The 26,100-nt window shown below is 36.7% G+C and overlaps 1 protein-coding gene across 5 annotated transcripts in view; it reads right to left on the reverse strand.

The window, feature by feature from the left end:
• The window catches only part of COL19A1 (collagen type XIX alpha 1 chain), a 172,794-nt gene that overhangs the window by 117,780 nt on the left and 28,914 nt on the right, over nucleotides 1-26,100 (reverse strand). For all 5 annotated transcript variants that reach the window (XM_015859135.2, XM_015859140.2, XM_015859137.2 and 2 more), the window contains exons 5-10: nucleotides 24,537-24,660; nucleotides 23,898-24,173; nucleotides 22,235-22,315; nucleotides 20,436-20,561; nucleotides 19,856-19,918; nucleotides 9,802-9,855 (exon numbers count right to left, since the gene is read on the reverse strand). In XM_015859135.2, the coding sequence (XP_015714621.1) occupies nucleotides 9,802-9,855; nucleotides 19,856-19,918; nucleotides 20,436-20,561; nucleotides 22,235-22,315; nucleotides 23,898-24,173; nucleotides 24,537-24,660 (724 nt within the window). The remainder of the gene's footprint in view (nucleotides 1-9,801; nucleotides 9,856-19,855; nucleotides 19,919-20,435; nucleotides 20,562-22,234; nucleotides 22,316-23,897; nucleotides 24,174-24,536; nucleotides 24,661-26,100) is intronic.

The following is a 26,100-nucleotide window of genomic DNA, read 5'->3' on the forward strand; positions in this document are numbered from 1 at the left end:
AGTTGGTAATCAGGGAGATTATACTTTGATATAAAAATTATATTAACATAAGTTATTTGTTTCTAAGTTGTCCTAATTTATATAGACCAATAATTAATTGAGTTTAAAATGTTATATTTGGTGAACTTCACTAATTCCTCAAATGGAAATAAATACAACTAAGCAACACATGTCAGAGAAGTTGTACAGCACTGCAGTTCAGAGAGAAAATTCCTTCCTGCCCAATTAGTCTCCTACAATACTCTGCTGCCAGCATTTGAGAGTTCAAGTCTTATAATAGCTGGTATTTGTCTTACAGTCTTAGTTCTTCATTTTTATAAGATGTAAACAGACAACAATAACAGTTTTAAAATTGCAAATTTCTATGGTGATCTGATTGAAAAGCAAATCATGAAAATATAACACCGTATGCTACACAAACCTCACAAAAAGAGCCCATTAAATATAATTTAAGAAACAATGGGAGAAAAGTCCTCAAACCATCCCCCCATTTCAAGTCTACAAGGCCCTGACTCAGGCTTTTCAAATGCAGTTAATAATACCAGAGCCAAGCAGACTCAAAGCTGCAGTATTCATGAATCTCTGATTAAGGCACAAAGAGCTGTATTTAATCACCACATTATTTAGTAACTGCATTATTTTTTACTTCCACGTTATGTAACAAACTAACAAAAGCCTCTTCTACATGGCAGCATGCCACGGGCTCTATTGCTCCCAGCAGCCCAGACCCCTACAAAATGGATGGTGACCTTTGGTTTCTTTGGCCACACCTCATGTAACAATAGAAGTCACTGCATGCAGAGACCATGCAGCTGGCCACATTTCTCTGGTTATAATCATTTCCCTTCAAATACCAGAGGGCCCCCTCAACCCTATCCCCTTATCTCACCACACTGACATGGGCCTATCGCTTTGATGCTGAGCATAGCAAGCATTAGCATTTGGTTTCCAAAATACATTTGTACTTTCGTCCTACTGAGACCAGCCTGATTCTGAGAGAAATGAGAGGGCAGAAGACAGTGCCATGGCTTAGCTAATAAACCACCAAGTACCCTTCTTCTCAAGAAATGATTTTTCAATGATAAACGAAGTTTGTGCTCACAAAGAGCACACACCTGAGTACAGTCTCTAGCACTGATCCATCCAGAATGGAAACAGAAACTGAGTAAGCAGGAAAGCTGCACCCTCCACTGAAAACCGGGCCGTGCTGCTGCCTCTAAACTGCGGCAAATGAAAAACCAGGGAGCTCAACAGTTCCTGGAGCTGGGAACTGCAAAAATCACCTAATAAGGCAAAATCAGTCAGCACAGCAGACAGCGCTCTGGAATCAAATTTATGATCAAAGGCTATTCAAAACACATCCTTGTAATGTTAAAGAGAGAGCCGAGCAGGCAAGCAAGGAACACAGATGCTGAAGCAATGAAACAAATTCTGGAAAATATAATGGTCAGAAGTGTGAGTTTTTAGAGAGCCTGCTCATGCATCAGATAGCTGCTGAGAGCTACTCTTTTCACATACATCCATATCTTAAAATCAGATGTGTATTAAATATAGACAAACATATCACTGAAATCACAACAGGAACATATAATTTTTGTTGCAGTACATGAGATTCATTTGCCTGGCCAACAGCTCTCAAAACTCAAGGCTTTCATGTAATGCTAATAAAGTTTATTTTTTTCTATTTTCTTTAATATTTACACATTATCTCATTTTATGAAATTGCCATTCTGTTTCCTATCTAAATGTTGTTTCAGCTTTATGTATTAGAACTCATGATTTTCCTACTTTGAAAACATTCCTGTTTCTAAAACTGCTTTCTATAGTAGTTATAATACTCTTCACTCTCTGTTGGAGACTGAAGAGTAAAGTAGTAGAGGGATTTTTCAAAGGCTTTCTAAGTGGTAAAATCTGTCACCACACCTGATCTAAAAATTAACTGATCAGCACCTAAAGGAGCTTAGAAATTAGATGACACCGAGTAACTGAGATACAAATTGAATATCATGTCTCTAAGTAGTGCCTGTCTAGTGCTCCATTTCTGTAAGCTTTCTTAGGGATGCTCATGAGCTACTTTGGAAATATCCTAACCTTGGTCAAGAATCTATGCAGCACATGAACTGTGGAAGACACTTTGTCTAGACATCTTTCAAAACAGCTGCAAGGAAAAGATTTTTTTTACTGAATGCTCAACACTAGTGTCTCTTTAGATTTGCATGCTTGCATGAGTGAGATGCTCTGGGAGCATATGCTAAACAGGCATCACATCCATGACTCTTTTATAAAGTCAAAAGCCTTGGAAAATTCTGGACAGAATCTAGCCAGAACAATGGGAGAGTTCAATGGTCACATGGATCTTCACGATGACACAATTTGATCTGGATGTACATTTAACAAATGTCCAGTGTACAAGATACATTTCATATGATGCCCTTATTAATATGCTCCAAAAGGATGTCCAAACAATTACTACAAAAGGATAACAAAAAAACCACAACATTACAAGAATGAAATGATCAGTGTTTCATTTCAGAGTCAGATAAAACTCAAGATAGCACATTGTTAGTGAACTTGAGAAAACTGAAATTATAAACATGCAAATCCATTAAAAGAGAAAAAAAAATCACAAATATTATATATTCTAGTCCTGTTGTCTTCTAGGTCATAAAACATGAAAGTTTGTATACTATTGTTGGTCATCATCATAAATACACATAAGCTTAAAACAAAAAAGAAAAAAGAAAAAAAAAAAGCAAGAATTATTTGGTAGATACCTACTGCACTGTTTCATGTGAATCAAATCTCATCTTCATGACTCTTACTTATACAGTTTGTAGAGCTCTTGAAATGTACTTCTAGTTCTTTTCTGTGGTCTGACTGAATATAAATTTAGGTTGTGTGATGATAAACAATGTTTTTATTCATATAAGCATTTTTTTCTCCTTTTAGTCTGTCTAAACTGTTTATTTTACTAGTATACTATGGGAGTACCCACACAGCACAGAAGCAAAGGCACGGCATATTGAATATTTCACTTATTCTGCAGGCTTAGTGTGCAAAACCAGCTATTTTGAAGAGCTGACTTAAAATATTAAATATTTTACAATGTCTGTTCATAAACTAGATTGAAAAAATACTGTAAAAAAACAACACCAAAAAAACCACCAAACAAGACCAAGCAACTCCAATAGCAACAAACACAAAAGTAAAGATAAGCCATTGAAATGTCAAGTGTTCAAAATGAGTAGAGACACATGCATTTCAAAAAATGTAGTTTAAGAAACATATGTATGTAATCACCAACACCTACACACACACAAAAAAAAAGCAATTACTGTAGGAGCTCGGTTAAAGGGGCGCAGGCAAAAACATATTTTGGTTTGCTAAGTCATCTGAATGCCCTGAATTATGTTTTTGTATACTTTAGTTTTAAACATTCTTCATAATGTAACATGAGAAATAAGGAAAAGTTTTTTCATAATAGAAATGGACAGGCAAATATGGAATGGTCAAGAATAAAGCCAATTACTCATCTTCAGCAGCTTAAATCCTTTGTGACATGCTGCCATCAGCACTTCTCAGAAGTCTAAGAGCTTTTTGCCTAGCTGGAGCTATATAACATACATACTTCCCAAAGTGCTCTGTCTCAGAGTACACTCCATGGTGACAATCTCTTCCTCAGGCTTGCTTCACTGCCTTTTTTTTTATTATTATTAATTTCTTTTAAGGCTTGAATATTTCATCTGACAATCATGGTCCAAAGTGTACACCTCTTTAAGTTATCAGACTATTTGGAAATGTATGACTGAAGAAAAAAGGAGGATTCAGCACACAATGTGCTCAGTGCAGTCTGCTCATCTGCTGAAATGGAAGAGGAGAGAGACTGAACCTGTTCTTTTCAACACAGAAAAGTGTTGCAGCGAAGTTGACTATGCCCATCTCTATCCATCCCCCAGTACATGTTATGGAAAGATCCTGCCCACATGCAATATGTTTGTAGGTAATAAGAAAGCATCACTGAAGGAAAGAAGCCTGTGGGTCTCACCAATGGGAGAGTTTTCTCAGAATTTCAGTATGACACAAACACTAGGAAAATAATGAGTGGGTCTTGTTTGTTTTTTTTAAATGGGAGTATTTTCCAGAACACATCAGCATTGCTCAGATTACATCAGTGGTGTCACACAGCAAAAACAGGTGGTGCATAAAGACCATTCTTAACAGCAGAGCTCGAACTTCTTGTTTTAATGAGGTTAGTCTAACTGCTAGACCAGCACTGCTTAATTTGTAGAACCTGATGTGAATCAGATAAACAATTGTCATCCAACATCTTAAAGCACTCCAATCACCTCACAGGGACAGATTTAACTTCAGCACATTTACACTCAGGTCATGGAGCCAGCACTCTGGCTGCAATCCAATTGTACTTAATAGCTTCAGAACTATATCCAAAGAAAATTTCACTTGCTAATTGCCAAAGAATAAAGTACTCTAACACACTTCGTCCTTGACATGTGTTTGTAGACTTTGTTGAACATCTTCAAACCAGGCAAGGTATAAGAGTCTCTCTCACATACACAGTGAATCTGATTTACCACTACAATCCATTTCTTCTTATATATCATATTTTATATATATATTGACCAGACAGATCCGCTGAAGAATTTTCCCCAGAAGACCAAGCAGCAAATCAGTCCTGACAGCAAGAAGGGATCACAGAAACGTATTCCATACCTTCTGGCAGTCTACAAATTAAGCCATTTTCCATAGGAGGACTATTGCCCTCTTACTTTTTAGGGTTATAAACTCACACCACAGAACTCTCTCCCCTGATACTTTTAAGGATTCCTTCTGTAGCCCTCAATAAGTAAGACCTGCTATTTCAAGAATATATCTTAGGAAAGTTTCATAAAAAAGGACAGGGAAGAAGAAATGACGGAGTTTCACATCAAAGAGTGAGATGTATTTGTGACGTTGTCTGTGATCTATTGTGTTGTGACTCTGGGGGCCTGAGGTAGGGCTCCTCAGGGACTGCATTTGATCCTTGAGTCTCTAGGCTAGGCATCATTCCTGTCAGGCTGACTGTTTCTACCCTGAAAGTAGGTGACATGACAGGCATGTTGTGGTGTGGGATGCTGTCAGCCAAGGGGGAACCTGCTTTTCAATTTGTCAGCTTACAAAAAATTGCAGTAGAAAAGCAGCAATACTGCAGAACTGCCTGAACAGACATCTGTTTTCTTCAGAAAAGAGGTGTTAATGTTATTCTTATCCCACCCTGAAGTCACAGAGACTTAAACTTCTCTGCACTATCCCCCAGCAGGTCCAACCTCTCAAATGGCAGAACCTCTCAGCAGTCTATGCCATTTAGGTCTGCAATTATTACCCAGTCCAACTGCTGAAAAACCACTGCAGCATTCAGGGAAACAGGAAATTGTTTTTTTTTCTCTGAAGGGCCACCTGCAAATTACTGTTAGCTATAACCTGTTTTGCAAATGACAGAAAGTCAAACATGGCATTTGAAGAGAGACTAAAGATACATGAGTCAATTTTAACGCCTTAGAACCTTTAAAGTACAGGTCATGTACACAAAGCAAGATTTACAGACTTGCCCAGAAAATCAGCAGATGTAGATTTTTTAAAGTTCTGTATGTGACCATGAAGCACTTCCCTAGCAGGTAATAAAGTACACTGGATTACTCTAACTTTAGACACTGCTACCATGATAGGTGGGTTAGAGCTAATCATTTCTACCAAAACAGACTTTCCAGCTTATCTCAGTCTAAGGTAAATTATCAAAATAGTACACACGAATTAAGCAGCAAAATTAAGATCTGCCACGTATTTATCCTCCGAACCTTTCATGAGGGAAAGAAGTATGAACAATGCAATATTGCAACAGATAGTTCTGAGTGCCATTTTCTCTCTGAAGCATCAAACAGCATTTACATATAAAAAAGTCATATCATTCATTTTTTTCCCTGAAACATAAAAATGGTTACAGTCAAACAAAATCACACCTCTGTCAACAGAAAACACATACTGAGGGGCATATGAAAAGGATAAACAGTGCTAATTCCTGAGAATGTTCCTTTAGCATTCTAAAATCTGCACCTCCACTTACAGAAATATAGGAGATGCCTTTGTACAGAAATCTCAGAGGATTTTTCTTCCTTTACTTTGTTTAGGTGTTTTTGAGTCTACATATATTTCTAGAATCCAGAACATCCAAGAAAAAAAGGAGCTCAAAAATAACAGACATAAACTCAAAAAGCCCTTAGTACACCAGCTGAGAGAGTGTGTTAACATCAGCCACAATGCCAGGAAAATAAAGTGATTCTACCTCCAGGAAGGAGCTAATAATAACATACTGTATTACTCTGTGCAGAGATCACAACTCAGACTAACACAACCTGGGCATCCGTATCTCAGTTTTTCATCTAGCCATGCAAGTACAAAATAAATATATTTTTCAAACAGTTTTTGGCCTTGCCAGTTTCAGATTCCACAGAAGTTCATTTTTGACTTGCAACAACAGCACGGCTTTACTGTAATCTGGATTCAAAGAGTCATACTGTTGAGGAAAAGTACACTGTCTCCACATTAAACGCAACCCCAGTGCAGAGCCTTATGTAAACTAACAGGAGTTTTTGGATTTAGCCTGACAGTGACTCTATAAGGTGCTAAAAAAGAAAGAAAACAAAACACCCAAACAGTATTAACCATGGAAACTGCAATAATAACTGTTCTGATTTCAGCTGGGACAAAGTTGATTTTTCTTCACAGTGTCTAGTATGATGCTATGTTTTGACTTTAGTAAAAGAACAAAAGTTGCTAACACATCAGTGTGTTAGTTGCTGCTGAACAGTGGCTTCACAGAGCCAAGGTTGCTTCAGCCTCTCAGCCCCTTTTTACTGTCCTTCCAGTGAAAGGAGATGAGTATGCACAAGGAGGTGAGAGGGGGCAGAACCCAGACAGCTGACCTAAGGTGGACAAAGGGATATTCCATATGACTTCATGTGAAGAAACTTGAAAAGCTGTGGGGAGTTGGCTGGGCAGGTAGCTACTGCTAAGGGACTAGCTGGGGATCAGCAGTCAGGAGATGTGCAATTGCACTGTGCATCACTTGTTTTGTACAAGCATATTACTATTACCATCACTATTATTTTTTCCCTTCCTTTTCTGTCTTAGTAAACAGTTTTAATCTCAGCCCATGAGCTCTACTTTGTTATTTTTTCCCCCCAATTCTGTCTCCCATCTCACTAGGAGGCAGAAGTCAGAGAATGACTTTGTGGTGATCAAGTGCCTGCCAGGTTAAAACATAGCAATAACTTGTACTGCAAAAGCAATGTTGCTTGGTAATTTTAAGGAAAGACACCATCAAAGAAGGAGCAACAGACAGAGACGAGGAAAAACACAACTTCATTACATATCAATCACAATCAATCTACTGTTTTATAATATCCCATCCCACTAGCTCACATGTGGGAGCACAGTAAAATAAAAGCTGTCTAGCTGGATCAAATCAAAAGTTTCTCTGTTCAAGTATGTGTCTACAATTGTGGCGACAACAGAAGCCTACAGAAAAGTATAACAAAATAGTAATCATTTAGACTTCTCCAGGGAGTTTCCCAGTCTTCAGCAATTTTGAGCCTAGAACTTTCAGAGTAGTGGTGTCTGTTTGACACCCTCTGGGGATATTTTTTTTACCAACTTTAATCGACTTTCAAATAATTTCAGTCCTGCTTTAACTTTAATCATGTTATATGAAGAATCCCTTTCTATCCGTTCCAAACTTGCTACCAAATAATTTAATGTTCTAGTTCTCATGCTGAAAGAGGATGAAAAAAAAACAACCCTTTTCTGTTCCACCCATAATTTTACAGAGCATAGAATGCAACAGTTTTCACCTCAATGGGGCCTTTTTCAAATGAAGTCATCAATCTCATGCCTTAACTGGAAGATGCCCAATGCTGTTAATCACTGTTGATGCCTCCTAAATGCTACTAAATCCACCTCGAAATGAGGGAACCAGAAATGCATGCACAGATTTATGTACATGATTTTATTAATAGCAGTGAATTTAAGATGGCTTTTTTTGTTCCTCTCTCTCTTCCTAATCTTTACTAAATTCCATTTGTTTATTTGATAGGACTTAACAGTGAGAGCATGTTTTCATTGACCTCTAATTTCAAGATCACTTTCATGACCAATAAAAGCCAATCCAGCGTCCAATATGAAATACATAAATTTTGGCTTGTTTTTCCTCCCCATCACTTAACTATTAATTTCACTGAGTTTTACATGCTAATTTATGACTCACTTCCTCAACACTGCAATGTCTTTTGAAGATCTTTGCAACCTGCTCTCCACTTTTCTACTTAAAATATGAATTTGCTGCTGATGCTAATTCATATTCTTTTCTAATATCATATATCTAGCTCTCATTTTTTAATAACAATGAAGTTTAAAAAAATTGAAAGTAAAAGTGAAAGAGTTTCATAATTCTATATCTTATCATTAACAGATTCAAAACCTCACAGTTGAGGTGAAACTCTTAATTGTTTCGGTGCTTAGAAATCTGGGTAATGGCTAAATGAACCAAATTAAGAGCATTACTGAAATACTGTACTTATCATAGCGGCAGCTGCCTTAAAGAGGAATATATGTTCATAGCACTGAAAGCACAGAAACTTGAAGTGCATGATGACATTGACACAAGTGAGGGATGAAGGCTAATCAAGATGTTTGATACCACTGGAAAACCAACAAGCAAACAAAACAAAACAAAACAAACACAAAGCCACCAGAGCAATAAACTGAAACACGTTTCCGGAAAACTTCACTCATTAATATATAAAGTGGCTTCCAGTTAATAACTGGAACAAAAACAACGACAAAATCACAAGTGGGCAAATCATTACCATCTCCTGCAACACACTGTTTACTTAGTGTTCTTGAGGGTTGCCATGATGATGGGATGTTAGTCTAGTGGACTTGTTCTTAAATCTGTATAAATGCCTTAAATCAGATGAAGTGAATGTCTAACATTCTGAAGTGAATCTTACTCTCTTGAATATGCAGGCAGGCTGATATGCTTTTTTAGCCACAGCTACTCCTAAGTCTCTGCTTAGAGGTCAGTGGTCTTTATCTCAAAGCCTTATCAAGTGTCCTGTTGAGAGCACAAGAGCTCTTTTCTGGGCATCCACAGCCTTCACAGTTTAACAAATTGTCAGGGAGCATGGGTAGCAGACATTCTGCTTTAATCTGCATCCTCTCCAAGACTGTTGTGTTAAGAAAAGTGCAGGACAGGCTTATCTGAGAAAAGCAGCAGCAAGACTTGGAGACCAGGTTAGGTCAGGTGTCCCCCGTGACACCCAGAAAGGAAGAAAACACCCCCACTGTGGGGCAGCTATAAGGAAGTTCAGCTTCTGGTATCACTACCTGCTGTGGGCTGTGCGTTTTCACAAAGATCTAGCCAAGATGGCTGGTCTTCTCCACCTTTCAGCATGCTGGATATAAGAGAACATCTCTTTCCTGTTCTGACATCTGGATAAGCTTTCTCTTAGCTGTATATATTCCCCTTCCCATTTTCTAGAAGAAAGATGAGCACGACTGCAGAAAATACTATTAGCTAGAGCTGTTTTATCAGTGTAAAACAGAAATACAGCAGCATACAAGACAGAAATTAGATCTCTAACAAGAGAAATGTTCTGTCCTCACTCATCTGTGATTAATTACAGATGAGCCACTGTCACAGTGAGCGCTTCCCAGTGAGTCAAATTGTGTTTACACACAAAAACATACCTTTTCACCAGGAAGACCAGCAGCACCATCCTGTCCTTTTGCACCCATCTCACCCTACAAAATAAATTATTCAGTTAGAAATTTTAAAGACCATCAACTGCTTAGGTCATATCTTATTCAACAGAGAAGTACCTCCTACCACTGCAGACATATAATGTCATACTTAGAAATATAATGACTGCGGAGGAAGATGCTGTACATGTAACATTAAAATCAGAAAAAATAGGTACATTTTAAAATAATTACAATGTCAATTAAGATAAATACTTGCAAACGTGTGCTTCTAGAAAAAAAAATAACTAACTCTGGTGATTTCAAGGGAATTCATTGTGACAACAGAGTTACACAAGGCAGGCACAAATTCACTGGGTTAACAGCATTCAACTCTGAGAAAGGACAAGGAAATACAGAGTTATTTGATCTAAAAGTCACATGCACACAATATTTCTAAAAGGCACTTTGAACTCAGTCACCTTCTCCTTCCCTGTCACTCCCTCAAAGAAACCAAACCTCAACCATAAGCAATCTGTTAGAAAATGTCAGTTTTAAGAGACTCTCTGGACTGATCAGTAGAGGTGCGGAACGTTCCAGCAGCTGCAAGCTGGACAAAGAATCTTAAAAATGATTGAAGCAAACATTGAACAAATAAATTTTGCTCAATAATGTCAAGAATAAGGGCTACAAAGTTTAAAATCAAAGTCAGGTGGGCAATAGAGGATGACAGAGAGAGCAATGAAACCCTACAGTTTTTCATTCTCAAAAAAAAAAAAGGTAAGCTTTGTTTATCTGTACCAAGTAATGGCGATTCTCTAGTGAACAGAAAACACTACAGTTGTTTTTTGCAGTAAGCCAGGTCTTGACCAAAGGAATGTCACTGATTTAAAAACAATTAATATTAAATTGTTCTTGGAGTTAAAGGTGTACATGAAGAAGGACAAGAGCCATAATTACACAAATAACTGCTTCTTATGAAAGGGTACAGAAGTAATTTGGGTGCTCAAATTCAAAACTGAAAGCCTGGAAATTCCTGCTGAGTATTAAAGTCCCATAACACCTACACTGACAAAATGTTGAAACTTTTTAAAAAGTGAGATCCTAGGAACTTGTAATCCCGATATTCAGCATGAGCAGAAGCTTACTTATATAAGAATAAATTCCTCAATGTAATCAATAAACAAACTTCCCTTAGCAACAAATATCAGTTTATCATATCTTTACAAACAGGATACAAATACAGAGGATTCTTAACTCAGCAGTCCAGCGGAAAGACTTTGGACCACAGCAGACATATCTTGTGTTCTTTGCAGCCTGTGGTTATGTTCAACTTGTGTGACTGCTTTCATTGTTATGAGATTCACAGTTATCCCAAAACTCACAAGTGAACCACGTCCCAGCAGACTGGTCTCTTTTCTGAGAGCAAGGTGAGCAGATTCCCATCCAGATGGCCAAATATTTTTTGTGAGATCATCACTGTGTAAAGTGCTCAACTGTTTCTTACTTGATAACCTATGTTTCTCCATTAGGTTTAAAGTGATTTTTAATTAATGTAGGCATAGCAGATTAAATCAGCTAGGTACCTTAGAACTCACTGTTAGAACAACCACTGTTGTAAAGATTAAAAACACCACAATGCAGACACAAAAGAAAGAACCACTAAAAACAAAAACCTGAAAGTCTCAAAGAGAGAACACTATGAGCACATTCATCTTTTCAGTGTAAATGTAGTACTTCTCTTCCAAAATGATGGATTTTAACCTTTCTGAAGTTAAGAACTGAATATTAAGACTGGAAGAAAACCAAAAAAGCATGCAACAGTGTTTGTTGCATCCCAGACCAGCCATTATTAAATGCTTACTTCATGTTAAAAGGAGAATTTACAGTACTTGTTTTCCTCACCATTCCCTTCAGGCTGCCCTCAGCAGCTGCTGACTCAGCACAGCATACTTTGAAGAGCTGAGCTCCCTCTCATGCTCTGTGCAAAGCCCCATCCTGCCTAGCCTTGAATGGTTCTAGCGAGGGGGCATTCACAGCCTCACTGGGCAATCTGTTCCAATGTCTCACCACCCTCACAGTAAAGAATTTCTCCCTGATATCTAGTCTAAATCTACCCTCTTCCATCTTAAATCATTTCCTCTTGTCTTGGTACTGTCACAGCCTGCCCTTATAAAAAGTCCTTCCCCAGCTTTTCCGTAGATCCCCTTCAATTACTGGAAGGCTGCTATAAGGCTCCCCTGGCACCAGCTCTCTCAGCCTGTCCTCACAGGGGAGGTGCTCCAGCCCTCTGATCATCCTCATGGCCCTCCTCTGGATCTGTTCCAACAGCTCCATGTCCTTCTTGTGTTGGGGCCCCAGAACTAGACTGAACCATTTTCGTTACTTCTCAACTAACCATAACATTTCTCTATATTCCTTACCCTCCATTTTAAATTTCAAAAATCCATTTACAGAAACCACCATAAAGAAACTACATCTGCAAAGCCCAACTGAAAAGTCCTGTTTATAACAGCTGAACCTGGTGAAGAGCACCACTCCAGTGTCTGATTTGAAGGCACTGATCAGGAGGAGTCATGTTACGGAGAAGCATATGCGCTATTTTTCACACTTCCTATTTTTTTTTTTCTTCACAAATATTGGTGTGGTCCCTAATATAGGCACGCTAAATCATTCTGTCTCAAAAGTAGAACAAGGTTTTGAATGTGTATGTTGCTATCATGTTAGTAGTGAGTCATACTAGGAGCAGAACTGGTCTTTAGTTTGGCTTATCACCACAGAGTGACTGCCTTATCTATTCACACTCTGTTCCCTGAAGCCACTTCCAAGTATTTTAAGAGACCAGAACAGTCAGTAGTGTATTTTTATATACTGTGTAGGCAAAAATTACACAGCCTGGCACACGGCTGGAAGACTTTAGCCGTATAGTTCACCACACTGTGTTTACATTTCTGTTTCATTAAGTTCAAATATATTCCTTGCCTTGAAGACAATTATTATCCATGGTAAATTAGATTATTAAGACATGCCTCTATCTTATAACCATGGTTTTAATAAGCACACTCTAATGTTTCATGCTTGTGTTCAGTGAGTTTAAAGATCACATACTGCACATTGTACTGCCAACAGAAGAGTTCACACAGCAGAACAACAATTTTTAAAAAGGGGCAAATGCATTTCTAAGAGCTTTTGGCCTGTTTTTCCATGATAGACTGATCTTTTGCTTCTGCAGATGTTGAAGTCTTTTGGAAAAGTAAACATACATTACTTTCTCATATAACAAATCCCAAAGGTATAGAAACAAGAATTAAAAACATGGTTTCAGACTACCACGCCTACACCTATCCTTAAATAAATCTCTTTTTATGGCTTAGCAAGAGCACACCAACACACTGCAATTAAGCTTTATAAGTTTATGTAATTAAATTATTACGAAAGAACCAAATTTTACATTAGCTTAGAACTACCAAAATTAACAGAAATACAGGCTGGTAGTCATGCAAACTAATAGTGTAATGCTGGTATGATAGATTACAAAGTACTCTCTGCATAATAATTCAAGGATAGTACAGTGAGCTGAAAGTCTACTGCTCAGAATTTCTGCTAAGAGTAGCATTGAAAATTCTTTTCAAGAGAGCACAAGTTACTTAGTGAATAAAATATTTAAGCCAAAGCATGTTTTCCAGAATGTAATACCTTACAAACAATAGGATGGCTACTATACTTTTGACTAGTGAATAGTGGAAATTCAGCAGCCTCATCTCAACACACACACAGATGTTTCTGTTAGTCTTCCATAAAGATAAGCCAAGCCAAGATTGCAGTCTTTTTCCAATGATACCAGTCAGCTGTCTATCTGAAGCAGAATTAATTCGGTACATCTGAGGCCATCTGCAGTACTAAAATTGTGATTATTTTATTACATTGATGAGTCAGAGTTTCACGAGCTCTTGACCTTTACATCTTTCTGCCATTCAGCCATTATTCAGTGTTTCCATTGTAGAACTCATACTACATTGTAGAACTCAAAATAATAAGCTAGCAGCAAACAGAAAATACAGTCATATGTTACTATGTGGATGTAATAGAGAGTAATGTGGAGTAATAGAGAGAATTACAGAGGTAATTTAATTAACAGATTTTCTTTGGTCCTTTCCCTTTCTCACATAAAACCCAAAAAGCTTTAAGACAGTATTTTATTTAAACATATACATTTGTAATTTAAGACACCAAATAATTTCAAATACATTTACATTGTGGGATTAACATGACACTTTGATACTGAATCTAGAAAATAAAGTCCACAAGAAATGCTGAAAGGAGGAAAATATTCTCAGCAGTGTTCTGATCTAACCAGGTTGTGATTTTAATACTAAAATAAAAGAAATTGCATTTAATTAATGGAAAGTGACACAAACATGGCTTAGAGCACATAATGGCACAGTATTGCTCTTGTCAACAAAAAAATCCATATTAGTTCAGATTACCTGAAGAGCCTATATGAGTTCTCAAAAGACTTCGACAAAGTTTTATAAGACTTGATAAGGACAATTAGCTTTCCTGGATTTCATCTATGCATAAAGACTGCATGCCAGTAGAATCAGAAATATCCAGATAAGAAAATGTGCATTATTATTGAGAAAGAATATTGGCACATCCAAGAGACTTGTTACCAGGAGGCAGTATACTGTCGACAGTGACTTCCAAAATTGATAAAGAGAAAGGCAAAGGGTGTAACGTAAAGAATGAAACCTTCGTACTACATCTGCCACCTGTGTAACTAATGTCAGAGGTGGTCCCTGTAGGAAATTATGTAAAACAGAAAGTATTAAAATTTAGTTGCGCAGACAGATAAACAGTTCTCATGATTATAAATTGTTACAGAAGTACTGGGACTAGGAAAGTGCCAACATAGGAACTTTTTGTTGATGTGTAGAATCAGCCTGAATTCAGATGCTGGCATAGATGAGAAAGAAAATTAATCCCTAAGAGTAGCTTGAGCAGAGGTGATGTCCAAAGGTCCTTTCTAACCCCAATAATTCTGTGAATGAACTGGGAATGTTTCTGTGGCATCAGGGATATGACACTGATGTAGAAGCTAGATTCCTCATAGGAATGCCTGGCTCTGTGTTGACCTGGCAGTGAATCTTAAGCCCTGGTTTGCCGGTTATCCCCTGCAATGGGGCCCACTGACTGCTGCTGTTCTGCTTTAGCTTCAGCTCTGGGGAGGAAATGACAGCCCTCAACTCTCCGAGCACCTCAGAGTGCTGAGTACTTATTACCACTTCTCCACATCTCTTAAGGAAGACTTGAACTGCCATCCTTAATTCTAATCAGATGAATAGTGGAATGATGTACACAATAACAAAGATAAGAGTTGAATATTTAAGACATTTTCCTAAGAAAATTTTCACGTCAGTTAGATAATTTTGACTATTGACAGTTAGATAATTTTGACTATTAGACAGTTAAAACATTAAGTGGGACTGCCAAAAGATTCTACTGTCTGTGGGTGTGGTGTATTTTCTTCTGCCCATTACAAGATTAAAACTAAGTACTCTGACTTTGGGAAGTTCACTTTGTTGCCATTGACAGACAGTCATATTTTCCCCAAGAAATTTTTCTTTTTCATGCATTTTAGCCTCGAGCTTCCTGAATCTGTCAATAGCCTCTGCAATGAAAATCTGATCAGAAATGAATAATACTGAAGCAGTGCAACAAATTTGCCTTAGATGGAAGTAGATAAAACTGGGTTGTGAGGAGTGACAGAGACTGAAGAAAGGAAAAGTAGTAAAGAAAGCAAGCAGAAAGAACAGTAAGATGCCTTATTTGTTCTCCAAAAGTTCTTTTTTCTGATCTATTACAATTACAATTACAATTCTATTACAATTATTTTAGTATGCATAAATTTAGTGCATAAAACTATTTATATCAAGCCCCAAATAGCATTTAAAACACCTTTTTCTTTAATTAAAATATAAATTAGTGAACCACACTTCAACAGCAATATGTGTGCATCAATTGGCCCTTTGATGTTTGAAAGCACTCTGCCTCTGATTTTTTTGCTCCCTAATATACTTACAGCATTAACCAATGACCTATTAACACAGCTTGGAATGGGTTATTATTACAATCAAAAATTTAATTCTCTTTGGGTTTCTATTTAAAATCTTCTGGGGGTGGAGGCAAAGATTACTTAATATACAACTAATTCCATAGCCTACTCAAAAGAGAAAAATGTATGTATATTCTATACAATTATTTCAATTACTACCATCCATATTCCACCTCCCTGAAGATTTTCTCCATATAGAGGACAAAACAGAACCTTGACATCATGATTCAGTGACTTTCACTAGCAATGAATATATTTTTAAGTAGCTCTGCACCATGCTACAGTAGCAGAAAAAAAATGAACAGAAAATATGGTTTATTTCTCACTTGGCTCAGCAGCAGAGGAAGCTTACCTCTACAAAACATATATCATAATGTATTAAATCACAGAATAGTTCCATCTGACTTTTAAGCACTTCAGACTTGTGAAATACACTGTGCTGAGAATTAAGCCACCGTGAGAGTAATAGAGAATATTGTTCAAGGATTACCTAAGCAGTACAATTGAAAAATGCTGCCTCTCAGTTTTCACCTGAAGGAAAAAGCTGAAATAATGTGTTTTAAAGCTGTTTTGATAAACAGCTAAGTTGGTCCTCATGACTTTCTACGTCTTAATTATTCAGACATTAAAGATCAGGAGTTTGTCCCCTGCTGATGATAGCTGGGAAATACAGATCTACAGGCAAGTAAAGTCCTGCGGAGCAAACGTTGTTAAATTCAAGCTTGCACAGGAAATAAAGTGGGAGGAACTACTCTACCTTCTTTGAGGGTTTTTTGTTTTGTTTTCGTGGGTTTTGTTGTTTGTTTTAAATACAAAGTAAGTGGCATGGTACCAAACAGTCTGATCTATCAGAAGGAAAGACAGATTTAAATAGAGCAGTTCCTTCACCTCAGATGCACCTTTTCAAAGCCAATGGGAATATTTGTACAGTTGAGTGAAAACTGTTCTCATGATGTCCCAATGATTCATAATGTCATAGCCTTGGGTTGAAAAGGACCTTAAAGACCATCTAGTTCTAACTCCTCTGTTGTGGGCAGTGTTGTCGACCAACAGATTAGTCAGAATGAAGCCACAATGAAAGGTGAGATTTAAATAGGACAGTCTTTTAAACAAGTGGAATAATTTTGATCAGTGATGCTCCTATAAGTAGCTTGTAACATGCTAAGGTGCATAAGTACATGCATAAATGCCTATTCTACTGAATAAATATACATTACTCTTCATATCTGACTCGTTCAAATGTATTAGACAAAATTTGTTAAGTGTATGGGAATGTAGGATAATAATGAAATTCAAAATGCCTAAACATGACTTGTCAGATATCATGTTTTGTCCTAGACAAACTAGATACAGGCAAAACAGAGTCTTATCTGAAGAAACAATTATGGTAGACCAAAGACCAGTTTGAGGTGGGGTTTGAATATAGCCTAATACCAGTCTGAGTTTGTAGAAACTTGCTTATAATTCCCACCACAGCAAAAAAACAAAAACAAAAACAAACAAACAAAAAAAAAAACAACCAAAAACACATTATTATGATGATTGAAAAATTGGAATGAGATAAAATAAAAGAGCAAGAACTGCTCGGCTGATCAAGAGATTCCATCAATGGCTTGTTCTTACTTGGATTCTGTTATGACAAGGACATTTAAATATATTTGATTGGATGTTAATAATAAGATCTAAAAGCAAAAAAGAAGAAAGTGAGAAGCAAAGACTGAAGAACTACCAGAAAATTTAGAGAAATCTCTTTCACTTTCCAACTGGCCATCAAAATCCTCAGTAAGCTCTTATTTCATGTGAAACACATTACAAACCATCTAAGCACAACTTGTTACTCTCCTGCACATAATAATGCCTCTTGAATAAGATCAAAGGATTTTTTTACCCAACACATCCCTCCCCAAAGCAAAAAAAGCACTAAGGCTAGAAAGTAGAAAGTACCGGTCAGTTATAAGTCAGGTTAAAAATAAGCCACTTTCTAGCTACTCACTGTACTACTTCTGACTTTGATCTCCTGATTCTGTTAGCCAAAACATCAATTTACAATTAATAAGCTAAAGTTGCTGGATGCACAAATCCCACTCAGGCTCAGATTCAGTGAAATATCCAAGTGCCTGGTGATAAACTGATTTAATTTGAATTTACTTTTAATAATCCACTGAAAAAAACAAAAAAACAAAAACCACCAACAAAAAAGAAACAAAAACAAAAACAAAACATGTCTGTTTAAATCTTGAAAAGTTTATTTTTCATTAATCTCATACTTAACAGTTTTCAGTTTTACATCAGTTTATAAATAATTTGTACTTGATACTTACCAAACATGTCAGACATGGTCTAATGCAATTTGCTATCAGTGATGGATGCACAGTATTTGAAAGGTTTTATTGCTTTTCAAATCAATGCGACGTGGGTTTAGATATCCACACTGGCTAGCTTTAACATAATTGTGCTACGTACAGAGAACTAGGATCAGCAAAAATTTTTGCTTAAGTGTGGAGGCTATCAACAATCCTTCTAGGCTCAGCTAGGTTTCAGAAACATATTTTAAATTTCTTCAAATATACAAGTAGTAACAAAATTGAAATGTGTACTGAAAGGGAATTAAAGAATTGGGAAGGGAAGACACTATCATGGAATTCTCTGCAGATAAGCCCCTTCTAAACTGCACCAGTTTCAGCCAAGCACTGCAGTCTTAGGAGCAGTGCTGGATGTCTTCACAAGTCATTTCAGATCAAATATTAAACAGCATGCTGTAATGCAGGATGGTGGGTAGGACAACTCCATCCTAACAGCTAGATTAACGCTCTTGCAGTATTGCTTCTATTTCTTGCTGACTTGCAGCAGTTTATTCAAGCTGGCACTTCTGTTAGTGCAATAAAAACACATTTCCAGACATTTCCCATCCAAAACATTTCAAACAATTTTAGGCAATGGAGTATAAATAGAAAACTATATGGTAGACTGACTTTCATTACTAGGAAACCTTCAAGCTAAATAGAACAAGAATGTCACAGTAAGCAGTACAGAGCAAAAATAAGGAATATGCCCAAGGAATGTGTATCAACTGGACTGCTATAGAGTTTGTCAATGTCAGCTTCCTCTCCCTTTACAATTAAGAAAGTTTCAGTGATTAAGAGTGATGCCAAAGAACACACTGCTGAGGTCATATTAGTTGAATTACCTGAAGGGAACTTACTCCCAGGAGGGGAGTAAACTCTTCGAAAGGGCTGATAATAGCAGGACTAGGGGAAATGGATTTAAGTTGAAGGAGGGAAGATTTAGGTTGGATGTTAGGGGAAAGTTCTTTACTAGAAGGGTGGTTAGGTCCTGGAACAGGCTGCCCAGTGAGGTTGTGGATGCCCCATCCTTGGAGGTGTTCAAGACCAGGTTGGACAGGGCCCTGGGCAACCTGATCTAGTAAATGTGTATGTTTGGTGGCCCTGCTAGGCAGGGGGGTTGGAACTACATGATCCTTGAGGTCCCTTCCAACCCGGGTAATTCTGTGATTCTGTGTGATTCTGTGATTCTGTGAATTCTCAGCCTCCTACTAATCACTGGAATGATAATCCACTGCATAGGATTCTGGCCACTGGCAATGCTATACAAATGCATACATACTATAGGGAAATCCATGTTGTGAACAACATACATGACTTCTCCATGTTTGAATAAGAGTAAGAGGAAGAAAATATACTATCAGTGTTTTATGTGTGTTTGTTTCATGGGTACTGTGTTCCCTGAAGTTCTTGAGTGAGAGTGGACCTCAGTGCGGCACAGATCTGGGCTGTGTGGTAGAGAGGACACACTTAGAACCAGGTACCAACTGATGAAGCATTTAACCTCTATAAAATAGATACCTTTAAAGAATAACTAAATTGGCAAAGTTTCTGTCCAATAAAGAGAAAGAAAGCCACAGAAGTATAGAATGCATTCATTACTTACCTTTTCACCTTTATGCCCTTTCTGGCCTGGCAAACCGGCAACTCCTGGTAGTCCTGCTTCTCCCTGATTTTAAAAGAAAACAAAACAAAACAAAAATAATCAACAAAGAAGAGTATCCAAAATACATAACTGATTTGAATACTTTGTCATAATTACAAAAGTCTAACAAAACAAATGGGTTGGAATAAGTATAGCACCACATACAGGAGAAGTATTTAAAACAAGCAGTATGTAAAAAGCAACCTATTCTGAAGTAAAAATGTTTACAATATATTTACCCTAATAAAATATCAGTAGTAATTCTCATTTTTACTACTGATCCTTGCTTTTGTTTGTGTTCAATCCAAAAATCATAGAGCCCCCTGAAACTGTAATTTTAAAATTAAATCTAAAATGTACTGTTTCTTAACTGTAAAATACAAGCATACACATGCATTATAGTAGTCTAAGATTGTAACATTTTTTCATAACTACAGAAATAAACTCAAGTGCTTCCTATTTTTTTTAATTATTATTTTTTAAAGTATCTAGCAGAATAATGTAGAATAATGAATTTAAAAGCAACACAAGAATGTCATACTTTAGTTGGAAAGCAGTGGCATCTGTCTCCAGATTCTTGCTGTTTTCCTTGAAGAGTGTATATTTTGCTGGCATGAACAGACACTGGTGATGAAGTAGTAGCAAGTGATCCGTCCTCATGTGGGCACTAAAATAAAAGCAAGATTTGTCTGATTTGGGGTCCACTTTTTTAATAGATAAATACCAGCCAAATGCTATTTAACTTCCATTCTGTTTTAATTTTACTGCACATACCATGCTCAGAAAAGCCACAACTGCCAAACAAAGGAAAAAGCTGCAGTAAAATGAAACCTATACATTATGATCTTTCTGTACTGAAAACAGTACTGGCTAAAACAGAACTGACTGTCCCAGTTCTTTCTTCCTAAAGAGCTAGACATAGGAAGAAAACCTCCAGGAACTATAAAAAGTGAAAGCAAAAGATGAGGGGAAAAAATACTCAGAGGCTCTCATTAAGACACAATAAAGTCTCCTGTGAGCCTTCTTGTCAGAGAAATTCTGACGTGACTTACTTTTTAGAGTAGAAATTTGTGATTAAGGAATAATTCCTTTCCCTAAATTACTGAAAATTTAGCACTTATGATTGCTAAGGGAGGTAATGAAAAAGAATAAAAAAATGAGATGCTGAATTCAGTCTAAAAGTCATTAACAAGTACTCCATTACTTTTATACCTTCAATATAAGATATGCAATTGAACCAAAGTTCTTTTATCCTCCTTGCTGAAAGAACATTTAGGGTGCCATCAATAAAGCATATCCTTGATCTTTTTGCATTCATGTGGAGTTAGAGTTTATTTTTTCTTTTCTGTTTCTGTGTCATAACAGCATTTATTTTTTTTCCGTGTAAAAAGTGAAACTTACAGAAAAAAAAATTCTTCATTTCAATTAGCTGTGAGCTTAGAAAATCAAAAGAAAGCCTGTGCTACGACCAGGAACATATTTTGAAGTATATTTGAACAAGAAGTTATTTACAATTAAGATTTCCTTTGATAATTTAGATTCAGTCTCTTTTATGCTTCTGATCCCCAATGAGTTGTCAGCTCCCACAAAGTATTCTCAACGAGTGAGGATCGTAGTGCTCATGGTCTCAGAGAAGATTTTTCTTAGAGACTGTTCATAACTAACAAACCAATATTTTAACCTGTTTGGTGTTCTGTTTTGTTTTGTTTTCCTGAGGGATTCATTTTAATTTCTCCCCCTACCCCCACCCCCCATTCTCCAAACAGGCCTGATTTAGCAAAACAATCACATATACAATTTCTAGCATTTCTATATGCTAAATGAACATCTTCCATTATGAGCTATAAAGAAGTTTTTGCCAATCACAAAACATTCATTTTCACATGTTATTATATTGAAATAAGGGATGTACCCTTAACACCATCCTGTTTTTCTTCTCTTCCACTGCCACACAGAATCCTTCACGGGTTCCTTTTGTAACAGTTATAATGCTAAAGCAGATAAAATAGTTATTAAAGTAGTCTATATTACGTGAAGGTGATGGCAGTGAATTTGTTTTCTGCTCTCTGAGACTTCCTCACTTTCTAACTAAACACTAATCAATGGTGTTAAATGGGTGGCATTTAAAAAGTACTACGAGCACCCAGTGCATTTTACTGAAGTTCCACTAAGCCATTTGCTTCGGTGACAAGAAACAATACACCACAACTCCAGATACAGGATTCATCTTTAGAGGTTGAACATTTGAATTGGATGTCTCCACTGAAATTTCTTTATAACTCGTTAGTAAAAGAAACATCTTCTTTTATAATATAATTTTTAGCTTAACAAATAACTTACCAGGTCTGCAGATATTTCACAACACGTGTCTTCTGTTGCAACTTCTGGATTACAATAAACTGTTATACGGTAAAGTTCAATCTGTTAATAAATACGAGAGAGGACATTAATACACAATATAAAAAATGCATTATGGCATCGATTTCCAAGTATTTGCAGAAAGAACTTTCTCTCTGAAACAGCGCGTATTTCTGAAACACTGGAGAAACTGAAAAACCCCACAACAAATGCTTAATTCCTCACTTAAGTAACAAACTACACAGACTCTTACTTTCAAGTGAAGCACACTTTAGATTTCATTTTTCTTCATGTAAATTTCAACCCTTTGTGCTGCTCTTACTATGACTACATGGGCATTTTAGCCCAATGGACATTCTCTGCAAATGTTCTTTTCAGGAGTGTACCAATGTAAAGGTTTCACAAGCTCTATGTCATATGTTCCAAACTTCCATCACTTTGGACAGACCATTCCTGGGCCTACTAAGCCATGCTAAGAGAAGAGATTCTGAGCATACGATTTCTGTTTTACAAATTCACAGTGGATGAACAGTGTATAATTTTAAGTGGTTAATCTTGCACTGTCGAGCTTTTACATGAGTCTGTAAATATTAGAGACTGAACCAACTTATTCATAAGGAAAGTCTAGAAAAAGCCTAAAGTCAGAGAATAGTTTTGCTAGAATATATCTCCTTCTGCAGTTCTCTTATTTTGTCCCTTGCAACTTGGCATTGAGAAGAATGACTATCAGTACAGCTTTGCAGCCTTCATCAGATTTCGTCCTGCAAGTATTTTTCTACAAGTGTAGAAAACTCTACTGCCAAGTTTTACTTGGGATTATCCAACCAATGCCATTAAATAACACAAACTAAAAAGCATTTGTTTCTTTTCCTCTGCTCTTCTTGGAAATAAGGGGATGGTACATACATTGGTACATAAATTTGGAAAAAAGTTTGAAGTTTACCAAATAAAAAGTAATATAAGCTTGGCCTGAGCTCTGATGAGTCCAGGTAAAGGTGATCAGCACGTCACAGAACTGAGTCCCCTTACAATGCTAGTTTGTATTTGCACTGTATTGTTTCCATCTCAGACTGTATAATGTACGTAATATAACGGAAACATTCAATTGACCACTATAAACTTCAAGCCAGCTGCTTGAATCCTGGTAATGGGATGTCAGTATACTTCAAACAGTCATTTCCTGGAACTTCCCAATAGCTTGCTCTGATCTCTCTATTCAAGGAAACAGGAGAATATTTATGAAACAGAACAAAGCCCATAATATTAATTCTACATTGCCCCATTTTTCTGCAGATGAGGCAACAGCTTGCTTTCTTCAAGAATATTCCATAACAACTTACTTTCCTTGCATCTGCATTTCCCTCTGCAGACCATGTCCACTGTCTTTGATAGGAAGGGGTGGAGGAGAGGGACTACTCTACAACTGCCAGCTGCACCTGCAGTCAGTTACTTGTAGCAAAGGCTGCAGGAAATGCACCTTCAGACATTTCCTCAGTTTTGTGTTAGCAGATACAATTAAATACTATTTAGAAAAAAAAGACCTAAGGACTGTAAATTAAGAATTCCCACTGAAAATTAATAACCTGTTTTGAATCCTTCCCCCCACACACACATAATTCTTCATGATTGTTTCAGTAAAACTCACATCCACAGGCTTATCATCTGCAGCGCGAGAAGCAATCAGAGTCCTTCCCTGAAAGTCAATGGTGAATTTTTCATCAGTCTGCTTTCTCTCAATTAAATTACAATCCAAATACAGGGAAATGATCCCCGACTGCACGCTAATACCAAGTTTATGCCACTGCCGATCGAACAATGGATAAATTTCTCGACTCTTAAAAGTGTAATGTAGTATATTCCCCTGAGCAGATTTGGTCATATACTCCACAACCTTTTTCGAACCATCCAGGAGCACAGAGATCTGAAAGCAAGATGAATTTGAAAGTTAGGAGTTAAACACATTTAAAACTATATATAATAAAAATACATATATTAAATAAATTGAGAAGGAAATATGAAGTTTCCTTTTATGCAACTTCATAAAAATATGAGCTGTAAATCAAGCATGCCTCCTACCCTAGTCTGCAGTCTTAACTGAATAAATTTCCTTAATTTTTTGTCATTTCTACAATAAATTATCAACTATTTCTAAGTAGTCTTTCTATTATTTGTAAACTATAGCTAAATTCAATGGTAAAACATCTAGTAAGTTATATTTGCCATATTACGTGGGGAAAAAATAAACCTACAATAAATAAATAAATAAATCAGAGACAATTCTAACCTCAGGAGTATCACGCTGATTTAAGATTTGCCATATATACCAACGCTCTTTCTTGGTACTTCGTCGTACCCGGAATGTAGCAACTAGAGAGTATTCTTCAGGAAGCCCATTTGGAAACACTTGCCTACAATAGAAACAACATCAACAACAAAAAAAACCCAAAAAAACAGAAAAACAAAAGAATCTTCATTATTCTTATGTACACATAAACATTCTTTAAGAGGAACAGACAGAAGTAATATCTGGTGTAATCCATGCTCACTCACACTCAAAGAATTTCGCTGGCTTCAGTATTCAGAAACATCACCTCTTACTTCCTTCATGCTCAAAAATTCAATTCAATTTATTTAAGAGAATGATGGAAAATTTACCTAATAATTTCTTCTGGTTTTTCTTTTTGAAATCTTAAGATACTATAAACAGATGTCTTAGAATAACTGCTGCAAAATCACTGCCATATATAAACAAACTTTAAAACACTATTTTTCAATTTTATTTATTTATTTATTTATTTATTTATTTTTGTGCACTGGAATAAGTTTCCCAGTGAATCTGTGGAATAATTTGTGAAGGATCTGTGGGATAACTTCTCTCCTTGGATGCTTGTGAAACTCAGCAGGAGATGGCTTTTAATAATCATAAAAACATATTCTAACTTGTTGGTCCTGCTTTGATAGCAGATTAGATCCAGTGACCTCCATTGTCAATGACTTGGGTGTTTTGAATATTAGAACAACTGGAGCTAAAAGAAGGAACACCTTTCTGAATGAATGTCTTCCGGCTCTCAACTTCATCATCCCATTTTTATTCGAGATATGCCTCTAAAAACAGGTCTGACTTGCTACCCACATCGTATAATGTGGCAGAACACCACTTCTGTGAACTTCTGAGTAAGTCTGTATTTCAAAACATGTTGCTGAAATCAGTCTGTAACTAAACCCTACAGATTGGTAATTATTAAATACACACTAATTCTGAAATAAACAAATTAAGATGGTGTCAAATATAAATTTATTTTATTTCTTCTGTTTGTCCTGATTATTTATTTTCTAAAACTGAGGTGAAACAAAACCATGGGCAAAAATACATAAAGTGTTAACACTGAGATTTTTTACATCTGGATCAATGCTGTTTGTTGAGCAGCAACAGTGTCACCCAACTAACTACACTGCAAAAGGTATGTCACGGATCAGAATGGAAGAAACTTGAGGGCCCCACTCAGAAAAAGAATTTACTCTGGTTTTCATCCCCTGATCATTTGAAGTAAATAAAGCCACAATGGGATTATAATTTCACAGTAATGTGCTATAAAGGAAAGAGGAAAGCACCAGCTGACAAGACAATAACTTCACCACCCTCCTGGAAGGCAGTGCATTTCAGTTCACTTAGGAGCGAGCTCAGGAAAAAATGCCTTCTGTCAAGAGAGGCCTGCTCTAAATCCTCCCAAATAGCTTCTTTATGGACTAACACCTCCTTGAAGTCCCTTATATTGGGAATTACATTTCTTTGGCATATTTCCATCACCTGATTCCTGTTTTGATCCCAGGACCAAATTGGCTGCTCT

This window comes from Coturnix japonica, chromosome 3 (assembly GCF_001577835.2).
Source record: "Coturnix japonica isolate 7356 chromosome 3, Coturnix japonica 2.1, whole genome shotgun sequence".
Taxonomy (NCBI): domain Eukaryota; kingdom Metazoa; phylum Chordata; class Aves; order Galliformes; family Phasianidae; genus Coturnix; species Coturnix japonica.